Here is a 21,998-nt window from a genome sequence, read left to right as displayed (position 1 = left end):
AACATGTGTTTAAATATTGCATCCAGGGTTTGACATCTTGGGCAGAGGAATTGTGTGTTTGGGTAAAACCGTAGGAGCCGCGCTGGGGTGAGATAGGCCCGATGCAGTATGGGGAACTGTACGTTTTTAAACTGAGCATTGCAGGAACACTTTCTTTAGGTAGTCTAGGGCTTGGTCCCATTACTTATCATGTAGTGGGCGCCCTATCTCCTCCTCCCATTTCTGTCGTAGTGGGGTAAGTGTAATGGTAGTGATATCTCGGATTGCTTTATAAAGCCATGTAATTAAGTATCGGCCCATGCCCATATTGAGTATTGCGTGGATTCTCCCTCTGAGAGGTTTCAAAGGCGATGGCAATTTAGGATTATTTGTCTATTGAGCAGGAACTGCCCCCGTGGGAGGCCCATCTCCTCCGAGAGCTGGTCAAACGGGAATAGTTGACCCTCCGCGAACAGGGATTCCATCTCCAGAACCGAGTGGTTTGTCCAGATTTGCATTGTTCGGGCAGAGTAGTATCCTCTGTTTCTAGAGAGTCTGGCTAGCGGGAATAGAGGGGTGTACAAGGGGATCCAGCCAGACATGCGGTGAATGCATAACATGCATGCACGTGCTACCGTCACCTGTAAGGGATATGTTGAATCAGGACGGGTGCCGGTAGGAGCAGGCAGCAAATAGCCAGCACCGACATAGATCCTATCTCCGAGGTGATCACCCCTAGATGTCGTCCTGCTGTCCATCGAGACAGCCATTGGAGCTGCGCCGCGAGAAAGTAGGCTTCAAAGGATGGCGCACCCAGTCCTCCTCTGTCTGCCGGGAGTTGCAGCTTTGAAAGGGCCACTCTCCGACATCTGTTTCCTCATATGAGGGAGCTCAATAAGGTATCGAGCTCGCGGAAGAAAGAGCAAGGGGGAAGATAGGGGTATTGGCAAAGTAGCAGAGAAACTGCGGCACTAAGATCATTTTCGCAAAGGCTATACTGTCTATTGGGGCTAGAGACAGAGCCTTCCAGAATTTTACTCGGGCCTTAGCTCCCACTAGGGCTCTATGATGATTACCCTCGAATAAGTCTGTGGGACAGTGATAATGTTGAATGCCAAGGTATCATGGGGCGCAGGTATTCCAAGCAATACTCGAGTTTCCGAATCTTATCTCTCATGGAGGAAGGTCTGGGTACAGGGGCTAGATAGTGGATTTTGCCCAGTTGACCTTCAGCCCTGCTGCAGCCTCAAATTCCAAAAGTGTATTCCATATGGGACTGAGATCCACTGCGATATCCCGTATATACAGCAACCGGTCGTCTGCATACAGAGACACAATGTGCGTAGTACCTGCTATTGGGATGCCCCAAGCTTATCCCTCCTGGCGCAACCATATCACAAGAGGTTCCATTGCCATGGCAAATATAAGGGGGGAGAGGGGGCACCCCGCCGGGTGCCTCTCCCTATCTGGAGGGGCAGCAAGATGTATTTACACAGTCGTATCCTGGACATGAGATTGATGTATAATAGTTTTACTTGGGCTCTGAAGGTGGGACCCAGCCCCATCCATTGTAGCGTCCCGAAAAGGTATGGCCATGTCCGGATGTCAAATGCCTTTTTCAGGTCCAGGACCAGGCGAGCCGCCCTGGGGTAGCGACCCGAAGCTCGATCCTGGACATGAAAGAGCCTGCGGATGTTTTAGGAGATATTCCTACCCTACCCATTCTGGTTTGCGTGTATTAACTGCAGAAGCATTGGACCCAGTTGGTCCGGCAGAATCTTGCCTAGGATCTTACAGTCAGCGGATAGTAATGTTATTGGCCTGTATGAGGTCAGCTGCGTCACGTCTCGCTCAGGCTTCAGGATCGAGACTTTGGATTCCCGCAGTGAGCCAGGTAGTTCCCCCTACTCTAGCGGTGCCCCGTACATGCCTGCCAATTTTGGCGGCAAAAACGTGGCGAATTAAGAAGGTGTGTGATATTGCAAAGTCTATACGCTGGGGAGGAAATCAAGGATGACTTAGAATGACGGGGTTGTAATACAAGGTGAAGATGTGAATGAAGGACAGAGTCAGTCTGTTGATGAGTATATAAGAGAGTTTTCAGCTACAAAACCAATTAAATATAGTAGCTAGATCTACTGTTAAGAGGTAAGCTTGAGAATGCCCTGACTCCAAACATTAAATTAAGGTTTTATGTGAAACACATACATGCTCTCGGGTCACTGTATCTCTGGTCTCTCTGCTTCAAAACCATGAAATTGGCAATGTAGTGATCTCCAGAAGTGTTAACATACCACAGTAATGTGAATAGTCTATTAAATGTCACATTTACTGTAGGTCCATGTCCATGTTGGCCCTGCACATTTATTTAAATTGCTGTAGATAAAGGTTTGGGGGTTTGTAAATACTTGAGAATTCAAATACATGTTAAATAAAATAACAAATCAAAACAAGGCATCAAAGTTTGCTGACCTTTCCGTAGTCTATTGATGGGGTATCAATTCCAGGAAAGAGGTCTTGAATGATGGCAGCGAAGAGCGGCAGGTCGATAGAGGTCAGCTTGGCAATGTTCATATCTTTCATGGACATAAGAAGAATCTACAAAATATAATTATGGGTCATGATTGGTCTCTACCAAAAGAGGTTGGTATAATTTTGAAGAAAGCAAACACACTATAGACAGTCTTTGAGGCACAAGTGTCTTGACAAAAATGTTACTTGCCTTCAGCAACGCTCTTGCTGGTGGATATTATATATAAATGAAGATTTCTAACATTTAGCATTTTCCCCAACTGGTTCTGGACATTTTTTTCGTAGTCATCCCATAAACCGCTATATTTTGCCATTCAGCTCTGTATTGACTCCACACATGCCATAAAGTGTCAGAGCAGTGCCAAATTAAGCACCACCACAGCGCTCCAACATCAGTTTCTTGCTTAGCTCTTTTAACGCCCTCTGACACAGAGCACAAACAATTTTCAGTACCAGTGTGTAGGTCTCTAAGTTAGAACCGTTTTAGAAAGTAAAAGGGCAGTGAGGAATGGGTGATTAGATAGAGTATCCACTAGAAAATATGTCATCAAAAGTAAGTAACTTGTACTTCTGATGGATACTTCTGACCAGAGATTCCCCACCTTTAAAATAGATAGCAGAGCAGGACTTACCATAGGTGTAGGGTGTGTGGAGTAGACAAAGATCAAAAAGTCAAAAACGATTTGCAATGTATTCTGCATATTTGGTATTTCTGGATTCATAAAGACAGCAATATCATGTGCTTATAAATCTTTACAGCTCGGTTAACGTTAGGGCTTATTGGTATAATGACTTTACTGTATCCATTACAGCAAATAAAAAAGTCCAGTTAACTAATCAAAAGCTTTTTCTGTGGCAAAAAAAGAATAGCTATCAAAAGGTAGAAAAGGTTGAGGACGACCTGTATTTCCTGCATACTCAATTCCTTCCCACATAAAATGAGCATTTGCCGAAAGTAAGTTACCTGGGAGAAACCCCGTTTGGTTACATTTAAGCCAGACATTTCTGAAGCTATTAGTTACATATATATCTTTTAGTTCAAATTCCATAAGGTTACTGGATGATATAAGCTGCATTTAGCATAGTTTTTGTCTAGTTTAGGGAAAATATCAGTTTCCTGTTTTTTAAAGGATGTGTGGAATATAGACTTATTCATCATGCCGTTGAATAATTGAATTTCTAGTACTAGAAATTTTCCAAGGAGCTTATAAAATTTTATTAATCTGGTAGAGACTATCTAGCCACAGATTCCTTACCTTAGAATATTCCCCAGACGTCAGAAAGCCCCTTTGTGCACCAGTAGGTGGCGTTGATCGGCCCTGAGCTGGAATCATAGGTGTCGTCCGTGACGGAAGTATCATACGAGGTGCCTATAAATGCACGATTCCTGTGTGCTGACCTCAGTTTTATGACTACATTCCGCTCCTTAAGCACAGATCGATACTGAGGTATTGTGATAAGTGTGCCAAAGTGAGTTCCTCAACGAAGTCTCAAAATGGAAATCACTGTTTGCAGAATAGGGATAATGGGAGGGTCTACAAGGAATCTGCAGCTAGATAGAGCCTCTACCAGATAGGGCGTGACCAAAGTTAAGTAACTTGTTCATCTGAGAGAGACTTCTAGCCGCAGATTTCTTATCTTAGAATAGATACACAAGCAATACTTCCCCAGAGGAGGATCTGCAAATTGGTTAGACTAGAAGTCCTGAAGGACCGAAAGGGTGAAATGCTGGACCTGACTGTCGAGACAGTAGTGTTTGGCAAACCTATGCAGCAATGCCTACAAGGCTTGCTGACATGTGTCCGGACTGGGACTCTGCAAGCAAGAGCAATGGTCGTAGCTTTAGATTTGGTGGAGTGAGCTAACAAGTACTAAGTGGGTTGCTTCTTGGCTAGTGCGTAGCAGATTTTGATGCAGAGTACAAACCATCGATGGTTCTCTTTTACACAGCTCTCCTGTTTTTTTGCTCCAGCAACCCCAATAAAAAGTTGATAGTCCTTTTGGATGTCTTTGGTATGATCAGTCCAGAAGGATAACACTCTTTTTGGATATAGGCGGTGGAGCCTCCCCTCTTCCTTGGAAGGGTGAGGTGGAGCAAAGAAGGTCAGCAACGTGATGTTCTGGCTGACTTGAAAGGGTATCACAATCTTGGGGAGGAATCAGGCTCGGGTCCGATGCCCAGTTTGTTTGGAAAGATAGTGGTATATGTAGGGTTGACTGAGAGTGCCTGAAGTTCGCTAAATCCTTCTGGTGAATATAATAGCCACTAAAAAAACAGCTTTGATGTGAGCAATCTAAGAGTACAGCTGTGCATGGGCTCAAAACGCGAACATATCAGGTTAGGACTAAATTAAGGTCCCATTGGGGCATAATAAAAGGTGTTTGGGGGAGCTGTGGTATAAAGGTTTCAGAAACCATATCATAACAAGTGACTTGAACAGAAAGGTTTATCTGGTGACAGCAAGAAAGCAGAGATGGCTCAGGGGCGTAACACAGGCCCCCGCAGCCCCTGCGGTGGGGGGGCCCTGAGCTGCAGGGGGGCCCCCACAGCACAATACTCTGGCCCAAGAGCTCGGATTAGATCCGGAGTTGGGGCCCCTCCGTATACGTGGCAGGGGGGCCCCCTAAACTTTCGTTACGCCACTTGGATGGCTGAAAGGTACCCTTTAACTGTGCCCAAAGCAAGGCCTTGCCAGACGGAGACAATGCAAACAAAAGAACTTCGGATAAGGGGGCAGACCATGGTTCCATCAATTTAGCTGCACAACAAGCCACAAATTTGTCCCATTGGCAGGCATACACAGTCTTTGTCGAGAGACGCCAAGTTGCTAATATGATGTCACAAACTTCATGAGGCAGACTGAAAACTCTCAGCTATCGCCATTCAATCTCCATGCCTGCTGGCTGAGCGGGCAGATTTGGGAGACATTCCGGCTTTGGCGCTTCTCCGCGCCCAGAGCCACCCGAGCCATACTGTGAGCAAAGCCAGGAGCTCAGCAGCAGCTTGGGCGGTGAAAGAGATCCATTTAAGGGGGCCCCTCAGCACTTTCAGGACTGCTTGAGTCTCGGCAGCTGGGCGGATCACGGAGCTGCTTCCCAGTCCAAAGTAAGTACTCCACATGTTGTGCTCCCTCCACGGGGCAGTTGTGAGTCTTCCGAGGTCTGGTACCTCTACAGACGGCAGCATCAAGTGGCACAGGTTCAGGCGACCGCAGCGGTTTTCTCACGCAGACGCCATCCTAAGTCTCTGATGTCCAAGCGAGCTTGCAGCAGGTAAAGTCGACGGGCCAGACCGGATCCCGCTCGAGTTTTACAAAGTTTTCTGGCCCTCTCTTGGGGCTAACTTTTCAAACCTGCGCTATCAGGTACAATCAGGGGAAATTCACCCCCCCCCTTCAAATTCATGGGCGCAAACCAACATAGTGGTATTCCTGAAGAAGGGTTCATACGAGCCAATTACGTTTATTTACACGGACACCAAAATATACTCAAAAGTGCTGGCGAATTGTATGAGACCGATCATTGGACGAGTCATCTCGCCCAGACAGCACAGATTCATACCGGGGAGGGAGACTACAGATCACGTTAGAAGAGCCATTATGCTTTTCAATGCTATGGCAGTCGCATGCGACCCCATGGCACTTATATTATTAGATGCAGAGAAAGCATTTGATAGGGCCTCCTTGTGCTTTTTATGGGCAGTACTCAAAGGGTTGGGGGTTGGAATTGATTTTATCAAGGCCTTACGAGTATTGTACACTTCCACTAAATCTAGACTCGTATTGGTGGGTGGACAAACAGAGGAATTTAAGATACATAGGGAGACTAGGCAGGGTTGCCCCAGCTCTCCACTTCTATTCGCCTGCTATATCGACACTTTAATCTGCAGGATCGATGCCAACCCTGGGATAAAATCCATAAGTTCATTGTAGGGTACCCAGATGATCTAGCGGTCACTAAACCTGAACCAGAGACAGCAATGGCTGAAATAGCAAAAGAAACATCAGCCTTCGGGAAAATATCTGGGTACTCACTCAATCCACATAAAATAATAACCAATGAATATCTCGGGCTGAACGACCCTCGGGTTATTCAGTCAACAAAGTATTTGGGGGTTAAAATCTCAGCTGATATAGGGTAAATTGTGAAGCAGAAATTAGCCCCGGTTATTCAGACGGGATCACAGGATTTTGCTTGGCTAAATATCCTCCACTTATCACTAAGAGGCCGTTGAAATGGGAAAAAAAATGATTTTTTTGCCTAAAGTTCAGTTTTTATTCAGATCAATACCTCTGAAATTTGAGACCATATGGTTCCAAAAGCTAGATAGGGGGGTAAATAGATTCATATGGGCATACGGGAAGACAAGGCGGAAATTGATGTCTCTCCCTAGAGAGAGCAGGATTGTCGGTCCCAGATATAAGACTATATCATCTAGCATCAGCCCTACAATATATGTGCGGGCTAGCTGGGGGAAACCCCTTTGACTGCTGGAATCAGGGAAGGATACCGGATATTTATGAGCTACTGGTTGAGGAAGATACCAAAAACTGTTTCCTAAGGTTTACTGAACCTAGTTACTACAAGAAGGTGAGGTTCAAGCAGTGGCGTAGCTAGAGCTTCTGGCGCCCGGGGCTATCCCTCAGATTGCCGCCCATGGCCAGTAGCAAGGGGCGGGCGGGGCTGGGGAAAAAGGACAGCGAGCAGCAGGGGTGGATTGGCAGGGTTTAAGTTACGACACCACTCTCTACTCCACTGCAGGTGAAAGCAAAGGTCGGAGCTGAGTTTGCTACGTGCTTCCACCCACTATTTTCTTAAGGTGAACACCATTCACCCTGCCAAGAAGTTGGGCCAGGCAGAAATATGCTGAACTTGTCCCGGTATCATTTTCAGACTCCTGGACAAGTTACACTAATTATGAGATCCTCCGCTGGCTTCTTGTGAGGCATAAAAGAGCCTAGTGATTGTACACCATTCTATCTACTCTTTCTCTCCTCTTTGTATCAGGGATACACTTTAATAATACAGCCCAATATTAACTTTGCACGCCACAAATAAAAATTTGCTGAATGTCCTCAGGAATAAAATAGCTTCCTTTTGGGACAGGGCCTTTTAATTTGCATTGGCTAGAGAAAGACCTTCCCCTATTGTGCATAAAAAAAACTTAAGACTTGTATGTAATCTGTATTTTATCATTTTGATCTATAATTCTCTATGATTTTCCTTGTTTTTATTACACAGTTTTTTCCTATTAAGTTGTTCTATAGTGCCAGGAATCCAAGTTGTACATGCTTGTATTAATAAACCATAGCATAACATCAAATGTGAACTGAGCTCTCGGAGAGCTGTCAGCTGCTATTTGCTCTCCCAATTCTCAGCTCGCAGTTTTGAACTGAGCACAAAGAGAACTGTGAACAGTTCACAGCTCACTGAGTGCTCAGTTCACAATTGCAATAAGCGTTTTGAAAGAGCTATGGGTTGTTCTCAGCTGAGGGAATCCTGAGGAGGAGGTCATGAGGGAGAGCCCAAGAAGTGTCACTTGCCTGGTACTCCCACCTCAGAAACCTCCAATTCCCATCAAAGGGACATTACAAAGAAATATACTCTATTTTGAGAGCGATAACATTTAGAAAGGGATTTGGAAAGAAAATAATGTGTATTAATGAGCCCTTGTAAGACTAAGGAGAGATAAAGGAGGGCCCTGAAGCAGGCCTGGCATATAAGTAACAATCGGGCGTGCAGTGGCCCACCCGAATGTATCCTTGGCCCACCCGAATAAAAATTCCTGTAACCGGGCCTGTTGGGAAGAAGCACTGTGCGGCAACACATACGTCACGGGTTCAAATACCGGTAAGGTGGGCAAATCGTTTGAATCTGGGCAGAAGTAACTATCATTCAAGCACCTTGGGACAATTTTCTGTTTGTGCGCGATATGACGACAGAACATTTGCGGTCACCCAAAATGTGACTAAACATGGAGCCGAAAAACAATTTCATCCACACACTTTTGCAAACAATCCCATCTACCCCAGGATAAAAGAGTATCGCGCGCCACAAGGAGAGGCCCTTGCGTATTCCCGCCATTCTACGTTCCACTCCATCCATTCAGTGCAGAATGGTTTGATTTCTCACAAAAAGTACGCACCGTTATCGCCATTGGCTAAATCTGTGACTTGAGCAACACCACAGGCTATGTTCAAATTATGACTACGACTGCCATGATTCCAAGCACAAGTTCAAGTGATATGGTCAAATGCTATGTGGCCACACTTCCAGCTTGTCTTGCCTTTTTGGCCGCATTCTAGGAATTGTAGTTGCGTTGTAAACATTGAAAGTATGTGCCCAAAATATTATCTTAATAGCCAAAACTGGTTGGCGGTGTCGCGCATGACAGGCACTAGTTGGTACATATACATTTGAACTCTTATAATTTAAAATTTATAACGCCGTACATAACAAGTGTTATTAGTGCACTAGTCAATAAGGAACTCGATTTATCGACCCAGAAGTAAATATAGTGTGGACCCCGAAGTGAGTAATACTAATCACCTGCTGATAATACAGACGAGCAGAGAATTGTAGCGCGCTGCAATGATGCATTTTACTCAGATAATGTGCGAAGGGCCTGCATTCATGCAAACATTGATCAGATCAAATGCTCTTTTGGACAAGTTTTGCTGTTTGCTTTTAAGTGAATGGATCAAGGGGGTTGCTTGTGTCAATATTATATCAACTGATGAACCAGGGTAAAAAGGGATAACGAACAAATTCCAAGGTGCAACCTATGTTCATAAACCATTTTATGCGAAGGTTTTTCAGAAATAAAAACAGAACACAAAATAACAAAACAAAACTGATTATAAAGTTATAGGAAAGAAGGAAATGAATTTACCTCAAATGTATTTTCATCTTTCACATTTTTACAGTTGAGAAAATATATTGTTTACATTTCTTGTTACGCAAACACAGCAAATCAGAGAAAATTCAGTATGCCCCACATGCAAAAACCTGTGTGTGCTATGGACTGCGATAACTCCTGTTTGCTCAAACGCTTGAACGCCATTGGCGACGAGGCAGTCACCCGCTCTGCTGTTCACATACAGTGGAAGAGCTGCGCGCTCAACAGACATCCAATGAAAGCACTTCTTACCCAGTAACACTGTGGTTAAGAGAAAGAAAACAGACCTGACATCCGACCCCTGTGAAATGCAGACAGTGTCTGCAGCAGATCTGCATTTCCCAGCACGAGACTCCTCCTCAAAAGAGAGCGCACGTGGTGGTGTGCGGCGTGCGCGACAGTGTGCATCACCGCTGCAGCGCAGGGCTGGCCAAAAATTATGCCCAGGGCCGTCATTGGTAGCGCTTGACGCTTGCTACAAGATTGACGGCCCTGGGACTCACATAAACAGTACACCGGCGCCGCACCACCACTAAGTTAGGTGGAGGTGGTGCAGCATTTTGTGTGGAGCGGCTTTGCTTGCAGTAGACACCGCGGGGCTGGCCAAAAATTGTTCCCAGGGCCGTCATTGGTAGCGCTTTACGCTCGATACAAGATTGACGGTCCTGGGACCCACATAAACAGTACGCCGGGCCCGGCGCCGCACCACCACTATGTTAGGTGGAGCAGCATTTTGTGTGGTGCGGCATTTGGGTGCAAGCAGGTGCGCTTGTACTTACAGTAACACGTGTGGTGTACTGGCTGCTCAGCGACAGCACCAGTGCCACGCAGCTGCCACGCAGCTGCCGCTGGCCACCGAGAAAATCGTGCTACGCCACTGATTTCACTGCGCCACTTCTACGACTTGACTGCATCACAATCCTTCCGCCTGCTTCAAGCAGGCGTAAGGACTGACGCAGGGCCTTTCACATGGGACTCGCCCATGGGCAATGGCACATTGCTAGAGTTGCCTCAAGTTTCTGGCACACTCCAGCAATGCATCATTACTGTGCCAACAGATACGTCAGGATTCCTGACGTATCTGTTGACTCCTTGGGACATGGAGCTCCATACAGTAAATACGACGCATCCACGGTGTTGCAAGGAGGGCGCAATGAAAAGTGTTGCATCGCTGTTTTTAACCCGCGATGCCACACTTTTCATAAACGAGGCCCTAAATTATTATCAATGGTTGTTTACAAAATGTACCTAGAAACGCTGCCTTTGTCACAGCTTTCCCCAAAGGAGTGCTGAGGGGGAACACACTATACCACGTCTAATTACATTCATGTGTGTTTACTTTTCAGCAGTTTTATTGGACAGAAGTGCTTTAAAAAGAGCATTTAACACATATTTACTGAAAGTGGCAGTGTCCCTTGCTCACTGTGCTATAAAATGTGCCATTTCCAATATATTATTACAAATAGTTGTAAATATAGAATAATAACACTTAAAAAAATACTGCAAAATGTGCAACATTCTTTAAAATCTCACCATATTATGTCTTTTATTAAAAGATATTGTGAGGGATCGAAACCCATGCCCATCACCGAGACTCAAGTGTTGTTATTGGGGACCGTGCTCCCCCAAAACACCTCGCTCCGGCTACGGGCTGTTTCTGCACCATCTTCCCCTCTGTCTGCACCATCTCCACCTCTGCCTGCACCATCTCACCATTTTCATGCACCATCTCGCCCTCTGCCTGCACCATCTCGCCCTCTGCCTGCACCATATAACTCTCTGTCTGCGCCATCTCACCCTCTGCCTGCGCCATCTTACCCCTGTCCGCACCATCTCTCTTTGCCTGCAGCATCTCCCCCTCTGCCTGCACCATATAACTCTCTGACTGCACCATCTCACCCTCTGCCTGCATCATCTCATCGCACCCTCTGCCTGCACCATCTCCCCCTCTGCTTTCACCACCTCCCCTCTGCCTGCACCATCTCACTCTCTGCCTGCACCATCTCTCCCTCTGCCTGCACCATCTCTCCCTCTGCCTGCACCATCTCTCTCTCTGCCTGCACCATCTCTCCCTCTGCCTGCACCATCTCTCCCTCTGCCTGCACCATCTCACCCTCTCACTCTCTGCCTGCACCATCTTACCCTCTGCCTGCACCATATCACCCTCTGCCTGCACCATCTCTCCCTCTGTCTGCGCCACATCAACCTCTGTCTGCGCCACATCACCCTTTGCTTGCACCATCTCCCCTTTGCTTGCACCATCTCCCCCTCTGCTGGCAGCATCTCCCGCTTGCCTGCGCTACATTACCCTCTGCCTGCATCATCTCACTCTTGGCCTGTACCATCTCTCCCTCTTCTGGCACCATCTCACCCTCTTCCTGCACCACTTCCCCCTTCCCTGCATCATCTCGCCCTCTGAGGGCACCGTGCCCCCCTCCGTCTGCACCAACCCCCCCCTCTGCCTGCACCATCTCACCCTCTGCACATCTTCCCCACAGTCTGCACCATTGCCCCCTCTGTCTGCACCATCTCTCCCTCTGCCTGCACCATCTCACCCTCTGCACATCTAGCCTCTGCCTGCACCATTTTCCCCTCTGCCTGTCCTGTCTCCCCCTCTGCCTGCACCATCTCACCCCCTGCATATCTCCCCCTCTGCCTGCACCATCTCCCCCTCTGCCTGCATCGCCTCCCCTTGTGTCTGCTTCTCTTGTAACCCTTTTCTTTTTACTTTCTATCCACCCCCACCGATGCTTTCTGTCTCTCAGTTCACAGCTCTTCTCAATGTGACTGAAAATAAACTCTCCTGAAATGTGCTTTGAATTTGTGCACGCGACACTAAGTTAAAAATGTTAAATAACTCACACTCACCCTCACCTTCACTCTGCCTTCGAGCACACCGCAGGGACTGGGGAGGACTGGTCAGGCAGGGAACAGGAAGCGTCTAAAGGGAGGGGTTTTATGGAGAGAAGTGAAAGTTAGGCATGGAGCTTTGCTTGCAGTAGACACCGCGGGGCTGGCCAAAAATTGTTTCCAGGGCCGTCATTGGTAGCGCTTTACGCTCGCTACAAGATTGACGGTCCGGGGAACCACATAAACAGTACGCCGGACCCGGCGCCACACCACCACTACGTTAGGTGGAGCAGCATTTTGTGTGGTGCGGCATTTGGGTGCAAGCAGGTGCGCTTGCACGTACAGTAACACGTGTGGTGTACTGGCTGCTCAGTGACAGCACCAGAGCCACGCAGCTGCCGCTGGCCGCCCCGAAAATAGTGCCGCCTGGGGCGGACCGCCCCCACCGCCCCCCCCTAGCTACGCCATTGGGTTCAAAACACTATTAGCAGCATGGCAGATTTGGAAGACGATAAGAAGAAAGATGGGAATTGGGACATTAAATTCCTATACCCCCCTACACATGAACCCATCACTACCAATAGTCTTTCACGATAATATAATAAGCTGGTAGACAGTGGCGTAGCTAGAGCTTCTGGCGCCCGGGGCTATCCCTCAGATTGCCGCCCATGGCCAGTAGCAAGGGGCGGGCGGGGCTGGGGAAAAAGGACAGCGAGCAGCAGGGGTGGATTGGCAGGGTTTAAGTTACGACACCACTCTCTACTCCACTGCAGGTGAAAGCAAAGGTCGGAGCTGAGTTTGCTACGTGCTTCCACCCACTATTTTCTTAAGGTGAACACCATTCACCCTGCCAAGAAGTTGGGCCAGGCAGAAATATGCTGAACTTGTCCCGGTATCATTTTCAGACTCCTGGACAAGTTACACTAATTATGAGATCCTCCGCTGGCTTCTTATGAGGCATAAAAGAGCCTAGTGATTGTACACCATTCTATCTACTCTTTCTCTCCTCTTTGTATCAGGGATACACTTTAATAATACAGCCCAATATTAACTTTGCACGCCACAAATAAAAATTTGCTGAATGTCCTCAGGAATAAAATAGCTTCCTTTTGGGACAGGGCCTTTTAATTTGCATTGGCTAGAGAAAGACCTTCCCCTATTGTGCATAAAAAAAACTTAAGACTTGTATGTAATCTGTATTTTATCATTTTGATCTATAATTCTCTATGATTTTCCTTGTTTTTATTACACTGTTTTTTCCTATTAAGTTGTTCTATAGTGCCAGGAATCCAAGTTGTACATGCTTGTATTAATAAACCATAGCATAACATCAAATGTGATCTGAGCTCTCGGAGAGCTGTCAGCTGCTATTTGCTCTCCCAATTCTCAGCTCGCAGTTTTGAACTGAGCACAAAGAGAACTGTGAACAGTTCACAGCTCACTGAGTGCTCAGTTCACAATTGCAATAAGCGTTTTGAAAGAGCTATGGGTTGTTCTCAGCTGAGGGAATCCTGAGGAGGAGGTCATGAGGGAGAGCCCAAGAAGGGTCACTTGCCTGGTACTCCCACCTCAGAAACCTCCAATTCCCATCAAAGGGACATTACAAAGAAATATACTCTATTTTGAGAGCGATAACATTTAGAAAGGGATTTGGAAAGAAAATAATGTGTATTAATGAGCCCTTGTAAGACTAAGGAGAGATAAAGGAGGGCCCTGAAGCAGGCCTGGCATATAAGTAACAATCGGGCGTGCAGTGGCCCACCCGAATGTATCCTTGGCCCACCCGAATAAAAATTCCTGTAACCGGGCCTGTTGGGAAGAAGCACTGTTCGGCAACACATACGTCACAGGTTCAAATACCGGTAAGGTGGGCAAATCGTTTGAATCTGGGCAGAAGTAACTATCATTCAAGCACCTTGGGACATTTTTCTGTTTGTGCGCGATATGACGACAGAACATTTGCGGTCACCCAAAATGTGACTAAACATGGAGCCGAAAAACAATTTCATCCACACACTTTTGCAAACAATCCCATCTACCCCAGGATAAAAGAGTATCGCGCGCCACAAGGAGAGGCCCTTGCGTATTCCCGCCATTCTACGTTCCACTCCATCCATTCAGTGCAGAATGGTTTGATTTCTCACAAAAAGTACGCACCGTTATCGCCATTGGCTAAATCTGTGACTTGAGCAACACCACAGGCTATGTTCAAATTATGACTACGACTGCCATGATTCCAAGCACAAGTTCAAGTGATATGGTCAAATGCTATGTGGCCACACTTCCAGCTTGTCTTGCCTTTTTGGCCGTATTCTAGGAATTGTAGTTGCGTTGTAAACATTGAAAGTATGTGCCCAAAATATTATCTTAATAGCCAAAACTGGTTGGCGGTGTCGCGCATGACAGGCACTAGTTGGTACATATACATTTGAACTCTTATAATTTAAAATTTATAACGCCGTACATAACAAGTGTTATTAGTGCACTAGTCAATAAGGAACTCGATTTATCGACCCAGAAGTAAATATAGTGTGGACCCCGAAGTGATTAATACTAATCACCTGCTGATAATACAGACGAGCAGAGAATTGTAGCGCGCTGCAATGATGCATTTTACTCAGATAATGTGCGAAGGGCCTGCATTCATGCAAACATTGATCAGATCAAATGCTCTTTTGGACAAGTTTTGCTGTTTGCTTTTAAGTGAATGGATCAAGGGGGTTGCTTGTGTCAATATTATATCAACTGATGAACCAGGGTAAAAAGGGATAACGAACAAATTCCAAGGTGCAACCTATGTTCATAAACCATTTTATGCGAAGGTTTTTCAGAACTAAAAACAGAACACAAAATAACAAAACAAAAACTGATTATAAAGTTATAGGAAAGAAGGAAATGAATTTACCTCAAATGTATTTTCATCTTTCACATTTTTACAGTTGAGAAAATATATTGTTTACATTTCTTGTTACGCAAACACAGCAAATCAGAGAAAATTCAGTATGCCCCACATGCAAAAACCTGTGTGTGCTATGGACTGCGATAACTCCTGTTTGCTCAAACGCTTGAACGCCATTGGCGACGAGGCAGTCACCCGCTCTGCTGTTCACATACAGTGGAAGAGCTGCGCGCTCAACAGACATCCAATGAAAGCACTTCTTACCCAGTAACACTGTGGTTAAGAGAAAGAAAACAGACCTGACATCCGACCCCTGTGAAATGCAGACAGTGTCTGCAGCAGATCTGCATTTCCCAGCACGAGACTCCTCCTCAAAAGAGAGCGCACGTGGTGGTGTGCGGCGTGCGCGACAGTGTGCATCACCGCTGCAGCGCAGGGCTGGCCAAAAATTATGCCCAGGGCCGTCATTGGTAGCGCTTGACGCTTGCTACAAGATTGACGGCCCTGGGACTCACATAAACAGTACACCGGCGCCGCACCACCACTAAGTTAGGTGGAGGTGGTGCAGCATTTTGTGTGGAGCGGCTTTGCTTGCAGTAGACACCGCGGGGCTGGCCAAAAATTGTTCCCAGGGCCGTCATTGGTAGCGCTTTACGCTCGATACAAGATTGACGGTCCTGGGACCCACATAAACAGTACGCCGGGCCCGGCGCCGCACCACCACTATGTTAGGTGGAGCAGCATTTTGTGTGGTGCGGCATTTGGGTGCAAGCAGGTGCGCTTGTACTTACAGTAACACGTGTGGTGTACTGGCTGCTCAGCGACAGCACCAGTGCCACGCAGCTGCCACGCAGCTGCCGCTGGCCACCGAGAAAATCGTGCTACGCCACTGATTTCACTGCGCCACTTCTACGACTTGACTGCATCACAATCCTTCCGCCTGCTTCAAGCAGGCGTAAGGACTGACGCAGGGCCTTTCACATGGGACTCGCCCATGGGCAATGGCACATTGCTAGAGTTGCCTCAAGTTTCTGGCACACTCCAGCAATGCATCATTACTGTGCCAACAGATACGTCAGGATTCCTGACGTATCTGTTGACTCCTTGGGACATGGAGCTCCATACAGTAAATACGACGCATCCACGGTGTTGCAAGGAGGGCGCAATGAAAAGTGTTGCATCGCTGTTTTTAACCCGCGATGCCACACTTTTCATAAACGAGGCCCTAAATTATTATCAATGGTTGTTTACAAAATGTACCTAGAAACGCTGCCTTTGTCACAGCTTTCCCCAAAGGAGTGCTGAGGGGGAACACACTATACCACGTCTAATTACATTCATGTGTGTTTACTTTTCAGCAGTTTTATTGGACAGAAGTGCTTTAAAAAGAGCATTTAACACATATTTACTGAAAGTGGTAGTGTCCCTTGCTCACTGTGCTATAAAATGTGCCATTTCCAATATATTATTACAAACAGTTGTAAATATAGAATAATAACACTTAAAAAAATACTGCAAAATGTGCAACATTCTTTAAAATCTCACCATATTATGTCTTTTATTAAAAGATATTGTGAGGGATCGAAACCCATGCCCATCACCGAGACTCAAGTGTTGTTATTGGGGACCGTGCTCCCCCAAAACACCTCGCTCCGGCTACGGGCTGTTTCTGCACCATCTTTCCCTCTGTCTGCACCATCTCCACCTCTGCCTGCACCATCTCACCATTTTCATGCACCATCTCGCCCTCTGCCTGCACCATCTCGCCCTCTGCCTGCACCATATAACTCTCTGTCTGCGCCATCTCACCCTCTGCCTGCGCCATCTTACCCCTGTCCGCACCATCTCTCTTTGCCTGCAGCATCTCCCCCTCTGCCTGCACCATATAACTCTCTGACTGCACCATCTCACCCTCTGCCTGCATCATCTCATCGCACCCTCTGCCTGCACCATCTCCCCATCTGCTTTCACCACCTCCCCTCTGCCTGCACCATCTCACTCTCTGCCTGCACCATCTCTCCCTCTGCCTGCACCATCTCTCCCTCTGCCTGCACCATCTCTCTCTCTGCCTGCACCATCTCTCCCTCTGCCTGCACCATCTCTCCCTCTGCCTGCACCATCTCACCCTCTCACTCTCTGCCTGCACCATCTCACCCTCTGCCTGCACCATATCACCCTCTGCCTGCACCATCTCTCCCTCTGTCTGCGCCACATCAACCTCTGTCTGCGCCACATCACCCTTTGCTTGCACCATCTCCCCTTTGCTTGCACCATCTCCCCCTCTGCTGGCAGCATCTCCCGCTTGCCTGCGCTACATTACCCTCTGCCTGCATCATCTCACTCTTGGCCTGTACCATCTCTCCCTCTTCTGGCACCATCTCACCCTCTTCCTGCACCACTTCCCCCTTCCCTGCATCATCTCGCCCTCTGAGGGCACCGTGCCCCCCTCTGTCTGCACCAACCCCCCCCTCTGCCTGCACCATCTCACCCTCTGCACATCTTCCCCACAGTCTGCACCATTGCCCCCTCTGTCTGCACCATCTCTCCCTCTGCCTGCACCATCTCAACCTCTGCACATCTAGCCTCTGCCTGCACCATTTTCCCCTCTGCCTGTCCTGTCTCCCCCTCTGCCTGCACCATCTCACCCCCTGCACATCTCCCCCTCTGCCTGCACCATCTCCCCCTCTGCCTGCATCGCCTCCCCTTGTGTCTGCTTCTCTTGTAACCCTTTTCTTTTTACCTTCTATCCACCCCCACCGATGCTTTCTGTCTCTCAGTTCACAGCTCTTCTCAATGTGACTGAAAATAAACTCTCCTGAAATGTGCTTTGAATTTGTGCACGCGACACTAAGTTAAAAATTTTAAATAACTCACACTCACCCTCACCTTCACTCTGCCTTCGAGCACACCGCAGGGACTGGGGAGGACTGGTCAGGCAGGGAACAGGAAGTGTCTAAAGGGAGGGGTTTTATGGAGAGAAGTGAAAGTTAGGCATGGAGCTTTGCTTGCAGTAGACACCGCGGGGCTGGACAAAAATTGTTCCCAGGGCCGTCATTGGTAGCGCTTTACGGTCGCTACAAGATTGACGGTCCGGGGAACCACATAAACAGTACGCCGGGCCCGGCGCCGCACCACCACTACGTTAGGTGGAGCAGCATTTTGTGTGGTGCGGCATTTGGGTGCAAGCAGGTGCGCTTGCACGTACAGTAACACGTGTGGTGTACTGGCTGCTCAGTGACAGCACCAGAGCCACGCAGCTGCCGCTGGCCGCCCCGAAAATAGTGCCGCCTGGGGCGGACCGCCCCCACCGCCCCCCCCTAGCTACGCCATTGCTGGTAGAAGGGGTTGGGTATAGAGTTGATTGGGGACCTAGTCCATGTAACCGGATTTAGATCATTTTCAGAGATACAAGACAGGTTTGGGGTAGACAGGAAAGATTTTTTTTAATACTTACAGGTGCGTAGATACTGAGGGAAGAAAACAGGGGGCTCAAAAGGGATAGTCAAGAATACCATGATTGATGGGCTTAAGGATAAAGAGGGATGTACTCTCAGTAGAATTTACAGCGAGTTGATGGTCATGCAACCAGACGACAGAGAAACAGGCCGATAAATGGGATCAAAGGCTTGGAATAAAAGGATCCAAGTTCCTCGATTCCCTTGACAAGGGACATAATGAACAAGTTACTTACCTTCGGTAACGCTTTTTCTGGTGGATACAGTATCTGCCTGTGGATTCCTCACCTTGTGAATATCCCCTGCGCCAGCATTCCAAGGAACTTTTTTCCCCAGCTCTCTACGCCGACGTGGACGTCATAATACCTCGGCTCCGCTCGCGACTCCGTATGACGTTCCCGGAGCCATAAGAGAGCCACGTCGGCATGATAACGTCAGTTCCACCCTTTTTTCTGTGCCTCCGAGGCGAACAGGTGGACCAACGAGAGATTCAAAGTATACACAGTATACAACATTCGATCAAATATACATAGTACATATACAAAAGGAAAGCTAAAGACCATAAGCATTTCCTATAAGTGTACCAGATAGAAAGAAGACACAATGTAAAACACATGTCAAACAAGACAACCTTTAAGGTATACAAAGGTGGACAACGGGGAGGCGGGTGGGCCAGTGAGGAATCCACAGGCAGATACTGTATCCACCAGAAAAAGCGTTACCGAAGGTAAGTAACTTGTTCTTCTGATGGATACATCTGCCAGTGGATTCCTCACCTTGTGAATAGATTCCCACAGCAGTCCCACTCCCGGAGGAGGGTGTCCACCTTCCTATACCAAAAAGTCCTGCAAGACAGAGCGCGCAAAGTGGCCCTCCCTCCTCATCTCAGAGTCCAAGCAATAATGCTTTGTGAAAGTATGGAGGGAAGCCCAAGTCGCGGCTTTACAAATATCTGCAACAGGAACACCCCTGGCCAAAGCAGAGGTAGAAGACTTAGCTCTAGTAGAATGAGCTCTAATACCCTCAGGTGGAACCTTACCAGCAAGGGCGTAGCAGATCTTGATGGCTAGGATGATCCATCTGGACAGAGTGCGCTTGTGCACAGCTTTTCCTTTAGAATGTCCAACATAGCCCACAAAGAGCTGATCGTCCAAACGAAAGTCTTTCGTTCTGTCCAAGTAAAAGCTCACAGCTCTTTTTGGGTCCAGTCAATGTAGTCTTTCCTCCTCCTTGGAAGAATGAGGAGGCGGATAAAACACAGGGAGAGTAACAGACTGCCCCAGATGAAAGGGAGTAACTACCTTAGGTAGGAAAGCAGCCCTCGTCCTAAGACCCATCCTTTCAGCATGTAAGGTTAAAAATGGGGGTTTAGAACTAAGAGCTTGAAGCTCACTCACCCTCCTTGCAGAGGTTATGGCTACAAGAAAAAACGTCTTAGAGGACAACAGCCTCAAAGGACAGCTATAAAGGGGCTCAAAAGGGGACCCCATCAAGAAAGTTAAGACAATATTAAGGTCCCACTGTGGCATTACAAAAGGAGTAGGTGGAAACCTATTAGTAAGGCCTTTGATAAATCTTAATACAATAGGAGATTTAATAATGACGGCTGATCTGGAAGACACAGAAAAGCCCATAAGGCCGATAGATAGCCCTTGACCGTGGCCACAGCACATCCCTGCTGAGCCGAGGAAAGAGCAAACTGAAGCACATTAGAAAGATGAGCTTTTAAAGGGTCAACGGATCTCTCTCCACACCATTTAACAAACTTAGACCACCTATATGAGTAAATGGACTTGGTGGAGTGTCGCCTGGCCGATAAAATAACATCCACCACATCAGGCGGGAGAGAGGAGGAACTCAGGTTGCCCCGTTCCATCTCCAGGCATGAAGGTGCAGGCTCTGGAGGTGGGGGTGAAGAACCTGCCCCTCCGATTGCGAGAGGAGGTCTGCCCTGAGAGGGAGACGGAGCGGAGGGTGCGATGAGAGGTGAAATAGATCTGTGTACCACACCCTTCTTGGCCAACCAAAATAACTTGGGCCCGGTCTTGGCGAATTTTACTCAGAACCAGAGGAATCCAGGGTATGGGAGGAAACGCGTAAAGGAGTTGTGAGCCCCAACTCAACTGAAACGCGTCCCCTGCAACGGAAACTGGAGACTGCATAATGACGGGCAATGCGCGTTCTCGCGGGTGGCGAATAGGTCTATCCGAGGAGTCCCCCATGTCCAAAAGACGTGACGAACCACCTCCGGATGAAGCCTCCACTCGTGGTCGCCAGAAAACTGCCGACTGAGACTGTCCGCACGTATGTTCAGCACCCCGGCCAGATGATTCGCCATCAAGCAAATCTGATGATCCTGAGCCCAGGACCAGAGCCGTAACGCCTCCCTGCAGAGACGATACGACCCTACTCCTCCCTGCTTGTTGACATACCACATCGCGGTAGTGTTGTCCGTCAGGACTTCAACCGACTTACAGCGAAGAGAAGGGAGAAAGGCCTTGAGTGCCAAACGTATAGCCCGTAATTCCAGAAGGTTGATGTGAAGCAACCTTTCCTCTGGAGACCAAAGAACCTTGATCTCCAGATCCCCCAGATGAGCACCCCACCCCAGGGTGGAGGCATCCATTATCACTGTGGCCACCGATGGAGGAAGATGGAAGAGCTTTCCTTGAGACAGATTGCCCTCCACGCTCCACCAAGATAGATCTACTGCAGCTTCTCTGGAGATCCTGATCGACTCCCTGAGATCTCAGTTGTGCTGATGAACAAGTTACTTACCTTCGGTAACGATGTATCTGTAAGAAACATTAGTTAGTTAGATTTCTCACCTTAGAATATCCCCAGGCGTCAGACTGGATCCGGAAGATTTTTCGTCAGCAATACCCCTTGCGCGTCGCTAGGCGTCGTCTGCGGCTCCGCGTCCGTCGTCGGCGTCGTGCGCCGGAATGACATCGTCGGAGTACTTAGACGCCGCCCTCGCGCGCTGACGTCAGTTCTTGTACATAGCTTTCCGCGCCAGGAACGCAGAGCCATGCAAAGACCGACACTGGTGCCAAAAATAAAATCTAGGGGCCTGAAAAGGATAACCTTAACCCTAGATGTCAGTTCGCAGAACGGGGAGGATGGGTGGGTTGGTGAGGAATCTAACTAACGAATGTTTCTTACAGATACATCGTTACCGAAGGTAAGTAACTTGTTCATCTGAAAGAAACATGTTAGTTAGATTCCTCACCTTAGAATAGATACCCAAGCAATACCATCCCCGGTGGTGGGTCTGCGAACCAAGATCACACCAGAAAGTCCTGGAGGACAGAACGGCCAAAGAAGCCATCCCTCCGGACTTGGCTGTCAAGGCAATAATGCCTGGCAAACGTGTGTAGCGAAG

At 47.8% G+C, this 21,998-nt stretch overlaps 1 protein-coding gene across 1 annotated transcript in view; it reads right to left on the bottom strand.

Annotated features, from left to right (window-relative positions):
- Nucleotides 1–21,998, bottom strand: part of DNAH2 (dynein axonemal heavy chain 2) — a 2,945,517-nt gene that overhangs the window by 1,862,108 nt on the left and 1,061,411 nt on the right. The window contains exon 41 of the mRNA XM_085638712.1: nucleotides 2,452–2,577. Coding sequence (XP_085494838.1) covers nucleotides 2,452–2,577 — 126 coding nt within the window. The remainder of the gene's footprint in view (nucleotides 1–2,451; nucleotides 2,578–21,998) is intronic.

The sequence above is a fragment of the Triturus cristatus genome, chromosome 12, assembly GCF_964204655.1.
Source record: "Triturus cristatus chromosome 12, aTriCri1.1, whole genome shotgun sequence".
In the NCBI taxonomy this organism is placed as follows: domain Eukaryota; kingdom Metazoa; phylum Chordata; class Amphibia; order Caudata; family Salamandridae; genus Triturus; species Triturus cristatus.
This window is presented reverse-complemented; position numbering and strand designations above follow the sequence as displayed.